Source organism: Rhododendron vialii, chromosome 12a (assembly GCF_030253575.1).
Source record: "Rhododendron vialii isolate Sample 1 chromosome 12a, ASM3025357v1".
NCBI classification, from domain to species: Eukaryota; Viridiplantae; Streptophyta; class Magnoliopsida; order Ericales; family Ericaceae; genus Rhododendron; species Rhododendron vialii.
The window spans coordinates 26,270,388-26,284,725 of record NC_080568.1 but is presented as its reverse complement, the minus strand read 5'-3'; the positions used below and the strand labels follow the sequence as shown (position 1 = coordinate 26,284,725).

Here is a 14,338-nt window from a genome sequence, read left to right as displayed (position 1 = left end):
ATTTCAAAAATTAAAAAAAAAAATTTCCGGGTCTCTACATTGGTTATGCTTGTAATGGTCAGTTATGCCAAAAATTACGGTGTTCCCAAACGACGAGTGGACACCGTAGCATTTCCCATAACAGAACCATAGCAAGACATAACTAAAACCACAGCAAGGCATAACATATATTGTTATGCATTGGTTGGGTTTAGTTACGCTTTCGTTGGTTTTTTGGATATTCTTCTGTTATGCCTTGTTTGTGTTCTGTTATGCTTGTAATTGATTTTAGTTATGCTCCTAATGATAAAGGTATGCCAAAAATTACGGTGTCCCCAAAATGACCAGGGACACCATAGCATCATCCCATTGGATATGTCGGAATTAGTGAGAAGTTAGTAAATTAGTTCACATGGAATCCAGAGACTGTTCATAACCCTCAATCCCAACCGACTGTCCCTCATACAACTTGAACCCAAGCCTCTGTTAAAAAAGACGTAGATGATGTCAACTGAGCTAATTAAGAGCTCATTGGCTTGACAGAGATTGAACATGGGCAAAAAGTGTACTGCTTTGTTGGCAATGGACCTTTGTTGGTCTTTTCTGGGCTGAGCTTCGAACCTAGGATTGTTCTCTGGGCCTTTTAGGCCTTTGTTCTAATGTGCCCAAGGCAGAAGGCTTGAGGTTTTTAGCTTTCCTACGTTTTTAAGTCCCAATAAATTAGGATCGGCCAACTATATATGATGTGCCAAAAGGGTCTTAAAGTTTATTTCTGAGCTCAAATGTGGAGGTTGTTTGTTTAGCCAGAAAGGGTTAAAATGCTAAAAATGATGCCAAGTTTAATTTGCTGAATCTCCAAGTCACGTGAGACCTCGGGCTTGCTATGTGAACTCAGCCCAATGCTATAAATAGTTGGTTGAATTGCTTAGAGTTGGTGTTCAAGAAAACGCAATGAATAGGTGAACGACTTTGAACCGGGGTCGAACTTTTCTATTTGGTATGGTCTGTAATAGTAGTTCTATTAATTTGGGATAATCTTTGATCTAATGGTTTGGTTTTGATTATGGAAAAATAAGTATCGGTCAACGTGATTTGTTTATCGATTCTACTCTTAGGAACCACTGCCAGAGATGAGCTAAATCACTTTAACGTCTCTCTTTGTATGTACCTATCGGTAGTAATTAAAGGTCTCGGATCGATCCTCTCTCCACATTTCTCTCTCAAAATCTTGTCAAAAATGAAAGAATTAAGCTATGTCGTCTCAAACGGGAAGCCTAACAGCAGACACAACTTCTTTGCCACCTCCATTTTTCACTGTCTTTCTCCGATTTCCATTCGACTGAATTCAAAGGGTAACCCTAAATTTTCACCCAATGCAAAAGGAAAAGGCCACTCCCTCCATAGATAGATCATTAGACACCATTTTGCATAACATTTCCAGTTAATTAGACAATCTTTCCCTTTTTCTGCATGCGTTTTTTTATTTTTCTTCCTTTTTAGTTCTGTGATGAGATAGGTTGCTATATCATATGCTGAGCACATAGGTGGTGGAAAAACAGGAGTCACCATCTTCCACACTTACTTTTGCCTGTTTCTCGTTTGTATTTTTCATTCCAAAGTAGCAAAATGCACCCAAATTTGGTGAGAGAAAGGGGTTTCTAGAAGATATAATGTGGAAGTTCTCTTTGTTAGGATAGAAAAATGGGGGCCGGACAAACGAAAAAGGTACGTGATGAATAGGAGGGGATTGAAAAAATCAATGCCAACAGAAGATACAGTCGTGCGGGTTGGTGACCATTTTAACCACTCCTTGCTATAGTAGTAATACTAATTTCTCCCCATTTATATATATATCGCCATGCATGAGTAAAACATGCAAATTGACGGCCTAGATAACCCTAGTCATATATCCAAGACTTATATTATTGCGATCACATTTAAGTACGTACCACGTACCATGCATGTGATGTGGCGTTTTACATGATATTTTGACCACATCGTGTGATGAACCCTGCATATCATCTGATATCAGTTTGCCTATTATATATTGTGTCATCTGATATCGGTGTGCCTACTATATGTTGTCACTTGAACTGGCCCCATTTTCTTTTTGGTCATTTTTTTTGAATTTTGTTAAATTCACGTTAAAATTTTCGGATGAAATCCAAGGTATGAAGACATTAGTCATATCATATCTATCAACCACCATGAACGTACTGTTACTGGTATTGTATAATATCCAGAATTAGTATATATCCTTAAGATTTTGTTCACAAGTGTGAAGCAAGATCAAGCTTAACTAATACAATTGAGAGAGAGAGATCAAGCTTAACTAATACAATTGAGAGAGAGAGAGAGAGAGAGAGAGAGAGAGAGAGAGAGAGAGAGAGAGAATGAACGAACAAGTGTCAACAGAAAACTGGTGGGAATGATATTGAGGCCAAGTTGCCATTGGACCACGAGCTGGAGTATGCAAATTTCACTGGGGTTTGGTGGGTAGGAATGGTTGAAGGTGGTTGGACAAAGGCCCATAAAACAAGAATATCGTCCATGAGGTGTAACTATGACTCTAAATCCTTAAAATTTGTTCCAACATTATTGCCACTCATTTACCACAAAATTAGGCTCCGTTCCAGAAATCTTCTTAAAAAATAACCAACTTATTTTACATTTTCAAACTCAAAAATAATGTAAATAAAAAATAATTTTTCAATTTTTTTTGCATCGTATAAAAGATCTCATCGAAAATTTTCAAATAAGATCCATATTGCATATTTATAGATTTCAATAAACCCATAATTTTTGAACTTGAAATTGCATTTTTAAAAAATAAGAATTTTTGCTACTTTTTATTGTCCCCGAAATATTATCCCGTTTTAAAAAGTAATGGGTTTGATGGGTTTACTCTTTTATCCTTCCTTTTCGAAATTAAATCTTATATGGGACAACAAAATACTGATGTTTGCAGGGTAAAATGCGAAAAAAAATATTCACAAGTGTAACAATGATGTTTCCTAAATACTACTAATTAAGATGGAATCCCCACAACGAATCATTAAATGGGGTCGACGGGGGATTAACAACAAGGATTAACAACAAAAATCCTACTAATACAGGACAGTGGCATTTCGGTAAATCTTACGTGCAGCACCATCTTTGTCAACATGTTAGCTGTAATTAAAATCCTAAAGAAAGACTAGAAATGGCTGCTTCTTCTTGAAGGGTGAGGTACAGGAGAACAAGTACACACCATTAATAAGGAAACTCAGTGCTCCGTATTTCTGGTCCAATCCTTCCACTTTTGGCTCTCAAGGAAATCCAAGAACTTAACTAGCTAGCCAGGTTGGGTTCTTTACTTTACTTGAGAGTGGAAAATGATGGGGGAAAACCTTCCTCCAGGGTTTAGGTTTCATCCAACAGATGAAGAACTCATCACTTATTATCTGAATACCAAGGTTTCCGATTTTAGCTTCACGTCGCGAGCTATTGTCGATGTTGATCTCAACAAGTGTGAACCTTGGGATCTACCAGGTATTCATACGTCGAATTGTTCTTGCTCTTCTTCTTTTTTTTCATGCATCAAGCTTTCTATATATTATGTGTATTTTGAATATATGGAGCATCTGCCATTACGATTTCGGTTTGTATATACTATCTGTAAACTTTTGAGTTGCTTGTAATTCAAGTTTTAATGTCAGGTTCTTTCGTTAAAGCACAAGAATGTACAGTTTTCTTTTTTCTACTTTTTTTTTTTTCGATAAACGAAACTTTTATATCACTCGAAAGAATACATCGAGCTGGCTCGAACACAGTAAGATTACACACTTTCTTTTTTCTACTTTTAAGGTCGAGTCATGACCCACTAAACTAGCGACGGCCTAGGGCCTCTAATTTTTGGACCCCAAAACAAGCCTTTTCTAGTTTGGTGTAACCGTATATATCAGTAATTTTGTTTTGGATAGGTTATAACCTTTTTCTTAGTTTTGTCCGCCTGCTTCTCAAAATATGTTATGGTTAGTTTTTTAATTGCCCAAGAATGTGATGCCAACATTATTGACAGAATATTATTTGGAGACAAAAAATTCTCCTAAAATTTCCTCTTGATTGTCGTACTTGAATTGATTAAACCAAGGTCATTGTAACTTTTTTATGTGGCAATGTTGGTACGTAGAATAGAATTCGCCTAAATGACTCTAAAGCAGCTTGGTCAATTAATAAGATCGGAGGTGATGATTATATGGGAGATGATGAGGAAGTTATAAGCAGAATGACGATTATGGAAGCCGAAGATGATGAAAGGGCTGCCGATCAAAAAAAAAAAAAAAAAGATGATGAAAGGGCTAATATTCAGGCTCAGCATGATGCTTGAATCGTTTTCTTTGGGCTTTAGGATTTGGTGCTCTTTTTGGGGTGGGTGAGTGTTATCTATTTTAGGTGGGTGTTTCCTTTGTGCTTGGGGTGGTCTTCGTTAGTTCCTTGCCAATCTCGGATAGTTTTTTTCTCTCTTCATTTTCCTGTGGCTTATGATCGTCGGTGTGAGGGGATGCCTTTTTTATATGCTCTTGCTTGTTGAGATTTCTCTCTTTGGGTCTTTTTAATCTTTGTAATTTATTTTCAAAGATTAAGGAAATTCTTTTGTTTCTAGAATTGGAGTTTAGCCTTGTGTAAGCTCAATTTTTTCATGCGTAAATAATAGGAAAACATTACAAACAATGCACACTCTGGGTGTTCTGGTATGCTCATGAGTCGTTTTTGACCCATAACTTTTCATTCATAAATTTTTTCACAATTATCCATAACATCAAGAATTTATAATACCACCTCAAAATTAAACAAGCAAACATGGAAATGTTATTTACTCAATATTGATCTATGAATTTACGAGCAAAATGCTATGAAATTTTAAATGAATGCCCATTATAGTATGAGTCTATGACCAACCTTTTGTACAGCCAAAGCATCCATGGGGGAAAAGGAATGGTACTTCTTTAGCTTGAGAGACCGAAAATACCCGACCGGATTGAGAACCAATCGAGCCACAGAAGCGGGCTACTGGAAAACAACCGGCAAGGACAAGGAGATCTTCCGCGGCGGAGTCTTGGTTGGGATGAAGAAAACCCTGGTGTTCTACAGAGGTAGAGCTCCCAAAGGTGAAAAGACAAACTGGGTTATGCATGAGTACAGGCTTGAAACCAAGCTAGGTTTCAAACCAACTAAGGTAACTAAACATTGTAACCTCATTGATTACCAATTTAAGGTTGTAGATTAGTGAGTTTTTCCCAATCTTTTTTGAATTTTTGTTAGATTAACATTTTATTTTTTAAATTAATCATCTGTCTTGATAAGAAGAATTTAAAAAATATAAAATTCACTAAAGAGTAAAGAACACCAAACAGTTGGTATATATTTTTGTTTATAGTATTGTCTCATCTGAAGTTTTTAAAACTTCGGTCACATTTTCATCTAATTTCTCTTGTCATGACAAATAATTAATTTCAAAAATTACAACGAAAAGTTAAACAACACCAAACCAAAAATTTAAGGAAAACTCACACTAAGTGATTGGTTTCTATATTTTTTTTCTTTTTTTTTTCTCAATAAATTCATCTTCAAACTTGTTAAATATTATGGATTAATGTATTGTTGTTTAGGAGGAATGGGTGGTATGTAGGGTTTTCCACAAGTGCTCAACTGTGAAGAAACCCCAACAGACACAATCCTCCCAACCATCATTCGTCGACTCTCCTGGCGACACAAACACCGTCACGAACGAGTTCGGCGACATCGAACTACCGAATCTGAACAGCATCGCTAACTCATCGAGCGCGATGAGCAACATTTCGCTACAGAATTACAACAGCGGCGGGGACATGGTCAATTCCAACATGAACATGAACCTTAACATGAACTGGCCCGCGGCAAGGGAAGCAACAAGCAATGCCATTAATCAAACACTTTCTTCATGGCCTTCCAGCTTATTAAACCCGAACCTGTCCGTGAATTCCTTGCTTCTTAGGGCATTGCAACTTAGGAGTTACCAGCAAAGAGAAGCGACAAACAATATTGATTACTCGTACATGCCCCCGGGGATTTCTCAATTCGGGACCGATTTTAGTTCGAACTTCCCGGCGGCCGGTTCTGCTTCCTCTAAAGTTTTAGATTCTGTGCAGCAGCAGCAGCCTCAGGAGCAACCATTCAATTTGGACTCCATTTGGTAAAAAAAGGTTGACATGAAGAGTCAGAAAACTAACAGCAGCTTTGTAAACTTGTTTCAAATGTATTTTGTCTTTTCAATTGTGTAGAAAATAAATTTGGAACTGCTAGGTGATGGGGCAAAGCTCATATCTTGCACATGTAAGTTGTTGTAGTTACTTGTAACATGGGGGAAAAAACCCTCTCTATCCATTATTTTTCCTTTTTATGTTGTTGCATTTATGCATGCATGCTATAGCTGTCCATTTTCAATGCAAAGTTACTTTTGTCTATTGTGAAAGAGAGATAAGCTGCTCTCAAAAGCATTCAGTATATTTTGGATACTACTCCCTTTGTTCCAAAAAAGATGACAATTTTTTAAATTTGTGCTATTTTTCATTGCATAACTTTCAATCTATAATATTTTTTATGAGTTTGAAAACTTTGTATGATAGAACTAATCGAGAACTAGCAAATACGAGGCATATTGCATATTTTTTGAGATTCATATTTAAAGATATAAGGAATTGAAATTGACACAAATATAAAAAATTATCATCCAATTTAAGACGGAAGGAGTAACATATATATTTCAAAGGTTGACATGCAAAAAAAAAAATTAATTCAACTATGAATGAAATTAGCACGTTTTTCTTTGCAAAAGCATAATTCTGAGTTCCTCAAAAATTCTCTAGTTTTCTTTTTAATGGCAAAAAGAATTTCATTAATCTTTGAATAAGAGAATACAAAGACTAAAGAAAACACGAGCAAGCAGCATCACAACAGGAGAAAAGCATGCCAATTATGTTGATGCCCTAACTCCCAGACAATCATGTACGAGCTTGGACCCAAAAGAAAAGAAAACAATGGTTGGCTTCTAGCCAATTGCAACCAATGGAAAACTAAACAGTATACGATAAAACGATAAAAGAAACAAGTTGGGTTTAGCCAAGTGGACATGAGATCGAAAACAAGAATCAGGTGATAGTTTTACACGAGGTAGCGTGTTCGAATTCTACAGGGGCCAAACATTCTAAACTTTGAAACTACTGTGGGGTGAATGAGGCGCTCCAACCACTTTATACACTTCTTGTAGGGTTCATACACTTAATACTGAACCCTACATAATGTTTTACTATTATGAGTAGTATATGTTGCTGTGTGTGTATATATATATATTACTCATATTTGGCTTTAAATTCACATTAATAATGTATACTTCAAAATTTCACAAGGCCGAAATTTAGCGGTTTCTTGTGGTCCGATTCTTTCAGTTGATCCACAGTGCTTCGAATTGGGCCTAACCCGTTTGCCTTCTTTCAATAATAGCCCACACCATTCTACCACTTCTCTCTCTCTCTCTCTCCAAAACCATGGCGGCAAAGCAGGTCGACGGCGACGGTATTTCCGCGAACCTCGCCGGGATGTCGAAGAACCAGCTTTACGACATTATGTGCCAGATGAAGGCAAGTCAAACACCTCAATTCCACACCGCCCCTGTTTTCTTTCCCAATTCTGTTTTTCTTTCCTTCTAAATTACTGCAGCGAAAAGTTTCACGAATTGATCATATTCGCACTTGCTTTATGTTGTTCTAATCTGTTCTACGTACAGATGCTGATCGAACAGAACCAGCAACAAGCCAGACAAATTCTCATCCAGAATCCTCTCCTGACCAAAGCTCTCTTCCAGGTCTTTACCTAGGGTTTTAATTTCCTTTCGATTTTCTTTCTTAATTTTGTTGTTTGCAGTGTTCTAAAAGTCGGCCGCCTGGGCCGACTAGTCCCCACCCAGCGCTAGGCGGTGGTCCAATGCCTAGATAAGGCAGCCAACTCGTCGGCGCCCAGTCCCATGTAGGCGCTTGGCACCCCTTTCCTACTTGACTAGCGCCTAGCGATTTTCTGAACATTGGTTGTTTGGGATTTTATGTTTTCCCCCAGTTTTATGTTATGTGAGTCCGTAATTAGGGCTTGAACGCTTATGCAATGTTAACGAGTTAGGTCCGATTAGGCCTAAATTTTTATTTAGTTATTTTTGTTCGTCTTTCCTGAATTTTTATTAGATTCACGCTATCTTTTTGATTTAATCATTTGTCTGAACGATACGAGTCTAGAAAGTAAAGATTTACAATCTGAGGCGAAAAAGGAAATGCTACGGTACACACCCGTACCATAAACATCTGTATAACCAAACCATTGAGAATTTGAAAGGCGTAACCAAACCATTGAGAGGCGTAACAAACTTCGATTTTATTTTTTTGTACTTTTTTTTATTCTTCTCGTTGAGAGAAATGATGCTCTAAATTTTTTTGATGAAAAACTGAACGAAAGATCACTATTTAATTTAGGCCGAACACACCCTTAGTTGCTTTTGTATGGTAGTGATCATTGTGCACTGGTTATGTAAGTCATCGTAAACCCTCTTGTCTTCATATTGGGAACCTAGGTCTGTTTCTCTGTCCAGTGTAGCATGTTTAGCTATGATATCGGCTAATCTTGATGGGTTTGAAGCTACTGTCAATTTTAGTGCAAAAAGCTCCGTTTGGGTAGATGTGGATTTCACACGAAGGGATTTGATTGTCTTTAACGAATGAAATCTAAAATTTGGGTTTTTGGTAGTTTACTTATGGGGTTCCATGTTGAGTTTGGGAGTTTTATCATGACATATTTGTAATTTTTATTTAATGGAGGGGGTCTGAAATCCTTCGTATTGAAACTTAAAAGTTGCAGCATGGGTTCCCATGGAATTAATCACTTTTACCCTTAATTCGTCTTCCACTCTAATTTAACGAGCCACCTGTAGCGGAAGCTCCAATTGTTGATCTGAATTTATCACTGTTCAAGTGGAGCCTAAAGGTGTTATGTCACCTCTAATATAACTTTGGGGTAAAGATACTACCTTGATTATTTGTAATGCTTTGTCGAAGTTTTGATGCAGTCATTGAAGTAAGTACACTTCCCAAGTTGCCTGCATCCGAGACTAGAAAACTAAGAGCCATAAGAAAAAGCTTCATAACATTATAGCATCTTAATGTGGAAAGAACTCACCCATGACCTGTCTTTTGAGGCTCACAAGAAAGAGCTCAATCCTACATTGCAGACTATCCAAGTTAAATTATTTATTGTCTATATTAGCGTTATTTTTACTAGCATAATTAATAAAATGTCTGACGTTGTTGTACTTATCCGTTTAATTGCAAATGGAATTTCACAATGTTGGGAAGTTCTGAAGTGGGCAACCCATGTAGAATAGGCTTCTTGGTTATTGTTTTCAGTTATTAGCAACTGCTGTAAACTGCTAACCCTGTTTTCCCATATTAGGCACAAATTATGCTTGGAATGGTGCAACCCCCTCAAGCGGTATGCCTTTCTTGTTGTTCTAACTTCTATTTTGGATTTATATTGGAGTGTCTTTCCCAGCTTTCAGTTCAATCCGACTCACCAAGAAAGGAAAACATAACTTATTGTTTTGGTCTTCTCTTGGATTCCAACTATCCAGCCTACAGTTGCACTGCCTCGTACACAACCAGTGCAACCAGTTCAGCAAGCAAATATTCAGACTACTCAAGCATTGCCAGGACAAAATGGTTCCAAGGACCAAACTAGTTCAGCACCTCAGATATCATCTCTTACAAGAAACCAACACCAAAACCCACCTGCGATCCCAGTCCCACCTGCTTCTTCTGCCTCTCCCTTCAACCTTCCAACCCAGTCCTTCCCACCACATGCCTTACAGCCAGTAGTACAGCAGACTGAGGGACAACATATTAGCAACCAAGCAACAACAATGTCACTTCCACAATCCTCTCAACTTCCTAACATATCTCCACTTCCACATCATTCTGCTTCTCATACTCCCCCACTTCAACCCCCAATGTCAATTGGCTCTACCCCGTTGCAGCAATCGTTACAGAAAAGTGTAATTCAACATCTGCCACTCCAACCCCCGCTGCCACCACAACCCAGACTACCTTCAATGACGGCTTTCTCTCACCAGCTTCACTCACAGATAGGGCAGAATGCAGGTTTCCAGCACCACTCTGGTGCACCTCAGATGCACCATTCACAGAACATGTTCCACGTAAGCTGGTGCACAAAGTTCATAAGTTGAGAAATTGAATTCTCTTTTTACATTAGCAAGTTGGGGTTTGACTCTTCCAATTTTGCAGTTAGGTAACAATCCTCCATCTGGCATGAGGCCTTCATTTCAACAGGGACAGCCACCACTTCCAAGTCAGCCACCACCTCAGTCACTTTATCAGGTTTGACATCAGCTCATTTCTTCTTTTTTGTTGGGTGATCCAAATATGGTCGTGTTATGTGACAAACATTTCTTCTTTTTTGTCATTCAGGGCAGGTTAGTCTGTTGATAGTTTATGTTTGGTATCATTTACTGCCATTTCGAATGAAAAGTAACACCCTTGACTTTGGTTAATGAATTGTAGCTTGAGTTTCATCCCAGCATGCCAGCTTATATTGCTGCATATACAAAGTTCTTGCTGTTGATTTTTCTTTTGACAGAAAAAGCTTAAGAACCAATTACAATTCAAGTTACAGGATAACTTTTTCTCTGACATGGTGGACCTCCATTCGATTGAGAGTTTTCTTAATTGATCTAGTTTTGATCTTCTGATTGCATACCCTATAGAAGAATTTCTATCTGGTACACTGACCTCCCTTCTAGTTCTGATTACATTGATCTTCCTTGAGGTTGAGGTTTATGGCGACTACACTGACTTCCCTTCTAGTTCTGAAAATTATTGTCACCTCCTTTACTTTACAGCAATTGTTGATTCCCCTTTACTGTCAAAATAGGCTAGACGGTGTTAACTTTAAGGGCTTAAATACCTTCAATAGATCAATACAAGTGTTTTAGTTTATGCGAGTTATTGTAGTATTAGCACATCCTAATTATGGAAATGTTTTCCGAAGTACCAAAAAAAAAAAAAAAGGAAATGTGTTTTTTTTTGTTGTTAATGTTAAAGAAAATAAACATCAGGAAAAATTCAAACCTGTCAATATTTTTTAAATTTCTTTTATCTTTACTGATTTTGTTATAAGCTGCCAAGTATTTTACTTTTTCCATTTGTCTAGTCCATGCAAACTAAAAAAGTACTTAATTTTGTCCACAGACCAAAAATAGTAAACTGCAGGGGAAAAAAACTAAAATTGCAACTATAGTTAGTTGTTTTTTCTATCTATGTGTACTTTCTTCAAACTCAGCTCTTGGGTTCTTGTAGTGATGTGTAACTTTTGTGGCATTGTACTTTTGAGTTTTCAATGAGAAGTTATTTTTGTCTATGATAAGTTATTTTTGTCTATTATTTATTGAAGTTAAAGTGTGTCTAGATGAATTTTATTTCTTGTGAAGGGCCCCAGTTTGAGGATTTGCCTGGGCCACAAAAGACTTGGGGCCATCATTGGGGTCAGACACTTGTGAGAACGGAGATATCTATTTGGAATGTTGTTGGTTCACCCAGCTAGTGCTCATAAAAAAGGTTCACCAAACTAGCAATATGATTTTACCATATAAGTTATAAAGCTATGCACTAACTATGATGCATGAAATGGTGTACATCTCTGCCGATAACGAAAAAGTATGTTGAAGAAATGTGATTGTTTTGTCGTATGGGAGTTAGATGAATATGAGTCCTGTAGCTATGTACCTCACTGACAATGCTCTTGAGTCCTTGTTTCATAGCTTGTCTCATCCCCTGGCAGACCAGGCTTGGTTTCATCACTTTTGTACACGGATTTTTCAAACTCGGTTATTATTGACCGCGGTGTTTCTCTATAAGTACTAGATAAAATACTCTTGTGATGCCCAGTTTCTTGGTTTGGAATTTTGCTTTGTTTGGTTAAGTCATTAAGCAACTCTAATCAAATAAAACTTAACTATTGTTAATCCACCCAGATTTTTGTTGCAAAACTATTTTATGGGACCCAACTTATTAACGAAGTCCATACTTAGAACTGCAATTAATGTTTGTATTCAAATGAGTTCGTAGCCCTCAGTAGCAGATGTCGCATTTACATTGATGCAGACTTTCAGAGGATGGTCTGAACTCTGAAGGATGATTGACTGAGAATTCTTTCTTTCGGATTGAGATCACCCATCAAAGATATTACTGTATTAGTGTGTGATGAGCCAGAGAATGGTCTGGCTCAAGCCTTGTTTCTTTAACTCTCGACCTTTTGTTGCCCATTGTTATCAAGTCCAATTGTTAAAAGCTGCTTAAGAAGTTGTTTCATATGGTAAATTCCCAGTTTGAGCAACCTTTTGTTATTCATCATTTGACAGCTTCAAAAATGTTGTACTTACAAACTAAAAGTCGGTCTTGGTATATTCTTTGGGTTTACTAGTCGTCTTTGTTTTATGATTTCAGCATGAATAAAGGCCATTTCCAGCAGGCACTCGAATTCTTTCAGTCTTACTGTTAGCAACTTAGCATAACACAGACATGTCTTGTTTCATTTGTGGGCAGAGACACCACTCATGTTTTTTCGCAGACTTGCAGTGCAGAAACAGTTTTCCAAATCTAGACATCTGCACAAGGCTATTATTTCAATATATTTTTGAATGGCTATTATTTAAATAAGTTATTTGATATATATGAACTACTCACATATTGCATAGTGCTGATGAAAATATTTACAATTTTACATATACAAATCAAGGTTGTCAAATCGTGAATCAGATTGGCCCTTCTGGATCGTGAATCAAATCAAATTGAACTTTCAAAACGCACAAAAAATTGTATAATTAATAGGAATACTTGGAGTTTTGCGGGGGGCCCAGCACTTCCCTTGTCTGCCACTGGGCATTTAGGAGAGCCTTTGCCTATTTGAGGATTGAATGACATTTGCTGATTAGAGAATGGCTGATATAAAATATACTACAGGGCAGTAATGGCTTTTTTGTTTATTTTCCTTTGAATGCAAAATTGCGACATTTTAGGCTCCTGAAAGTAATATAAAGGTTATACCTGCAATCTGTTGTATCTAGCTTTCTGAACTCATGTGATTATGCAATATCTCTCTGCTACACTTTTCAACCTTGTGGTTTTAGAATTTGACTTGGTATGTCGCCGAATGCCTGGTAACTTCCAGGTTGGAGGTTCACATTTAGGTAGAGACTTCAACACTCAGGTAGGAAGCTCCATGCAGCCCGAAAGAGGACCTGTTTGGTTGCCCGGTCTTTCAGATAACATGGGAACACAGCTTCCGGGACCGCCACCGTTAGTCCCTGGTCAGATGGGCCAGGGCAGTCAGCCTCCACGGCCTGCACCTGTAATTCATCCATATTCTTTTTAACTTGTGTGACAACCCAATTAAATTAGTTGCAGTTTCAATTTTCCCTGCTCGGTGTTTCACTTTGTGAATGTGTGGCTTGTGCAGTTGACCCCTGAGGTGGAGCAGGCGCTACTCCAGCAGGTCATGAACCTCTCGCAAGAACAGATTAATAACCTTCCCCCAGACCAAAGAACTCAAATCCTCCAGTTGCAGCAGATGATACGACGTTAAGGCGGGAAATCAATTGGTTTGAAAACGCATGGGAGGCATTTTGCTCTCTTTTGCTGTAACTGCAGCATAGAACAGAATCTCCCAAATCCATTTCTTCATTGCATGCATTTACCTCTCAATCAGCCAAGGTCAACCAATTTCAACAGAATTGCCAATGTCAATTTTAAAGTTCTGTTGTTTGGCTGATCCGCCATCAGGCAATTTTTAATTTAGCAGGTTCTGTAGTTGGGGTTCTTTGTTTTTTTTTTGTTTTTTTTTGTTTTGGTCTATGAACATCAGTGCTTGGGTTTCCTTTTTTAATTACTTTCTGTTGTAATTCTGTTAACCCCAAAATGTTGTGACCCCTTTAGCAGTTCATTATCTATAAACAGCATCAAACAGGTCAAAAAATCAGAACCCGAATTTAACACAATTTACATAACCTGCCCATTTGAACATGAGATGTTCTTCAAGAAATACAGGCTTTGTAAACACTTCAAGAAATACGGTAAAGATGTTCAAAAAAAAAAAGAAGAAATACGGTAGTCTCTGAAAGAGCACTTCTTCTTTTCTTTTTTTTTTTTTATATCTTTAGACTGATAGAAGTTGACAATGACATTTTTTTGGGGGATTCAATTTTAAGTCTACCCAGACTCCTCCACTTTCA

The 14,338-nt window shown here is 37.5% G+C and overlaps 2 protein-coding genes across 5 annotated transcripts; both read left to right on the top strand.

Annotated features, from left to right (window-relative positions):
* Window positions 1-1,403: 1,403 nt before the first annotated feature.
* On the top strand, window positions 1,404-6,462 carry LOC131310621 (NAC domain-containing protein 79). 2 transcript variants are annotated; one of them, XM_058337751.1, is made up of 3 exons: window positions 1,404-1,765; window positions 4,932-5,197; window positions 5,631-6,462. In XM_058337751.1, the coding sequence occupies exons 2-3, from the start codon at window positions 4,943-4,945 to the stop codon at window positions 6,195-6,197; spliced, it is 822 nt and encodes a 273-aa protein (XP_058193734.1). In that variant the 5' UTR covers window positions 1,404-1,765; window positions 4,932-4,942; the 3' UTR covers window positions 6,198-6,462. The 2 variants fall into 2 exon arrangements, with proteins under 2 accessions (XP_058193734.1, XP_058193733.1); XM_058337750.1 differs by lacking the exon at window positions 1,404-1,765 and adding an exon at window positions 3,133-3,510.
* A 1,022-nt stretch (window positions 6,463-7,484) lies between these two features.
* Window positions 7,485-14,319, top strand: LOC131310620 (cleavage stimulating factor 64). 3 transcript variants are annotated; one of them, XM_058337748.1, is made up of 7 exons: window positions 7,485-7,637; window positions 7,784-7,861; window positions 9,490-9,528; window positions 9,668-10,249; window positions 10,338-10,430; window positions 13,279-13,458; window positions 13,567-14,319. In XM_058337748.1, exons 1-7 carry the CDS (start codon window positions 7,545-7,547, stop codon window positions 13,690-13,692), a joined length of 1,191 nt encoding a protein of 396 aa, XP_058193731.1. In that variant the 5' UTR covers window positions 7,485-7,544; the 3' UTR covers window positions 13,693-14,319. The 3 variants fall into 3 exon arrangements, with proteins under 3 accessions (XP_058193731.1, XP_058193730.1, XP_058193732.1); XM_058337747.1 differs by having other exon boundaries at window positions 9,653-10,249; XM_058337749.1 differs by lacking the exons at window positions 13,279-13,458; window positions 13,567-14,319 and adding an exon at window positions 12,177-12,586 and having other exon boundaries at window positions 9,653-10,249.
* The last annotated feature ends 19 nt before the right edge of the window (window positions 14,320-14,338 follow it).

Coding starts and splice junctions, on each gene's coding strand:
- LOC131310621 (XM_058337750.1), top strand. CDS start 3,354: ATGATGGGGGAAAACCTTCCTCCAGGGTTTAGGTTTCATCCAACAGAT. Junction 3,511..4,931: donor TGAACCTTGGGATCTACCAG/GTATTCATACGT, acceptor CCTTTTGTACAG/CCAAAGCATCCATGGGGGAA. Junction 5,198..5,630: donor TAGGTTTCAAACCAACTAAG/GTAACTAAACAT, acceptor ATTGTTGTTTAG/GAGGAATGGGTGGTATGTAG.
- LOC131310620 (XM_058337747.1), top strand. CDS start 7,545: ATGGCGGCAAAGCAGGTCGACGGCGACGGTATTTCCGCGAACCTCGCC. Junction 9,529..9,652: donor TGGTGCAACCCCCTCAAGCG/GTATGCCTTTCT, acceptor GTCTTCTCTTGG/ATTCCAACTATCCAGCCTAC. Junction 13,459..13,566: donor AGCCTCCACGGCCTGCACCT/GTAATTCATCCA, acceptor TGGCTTGTGCAG/TTGACCCCTGAGGTGGAGCA.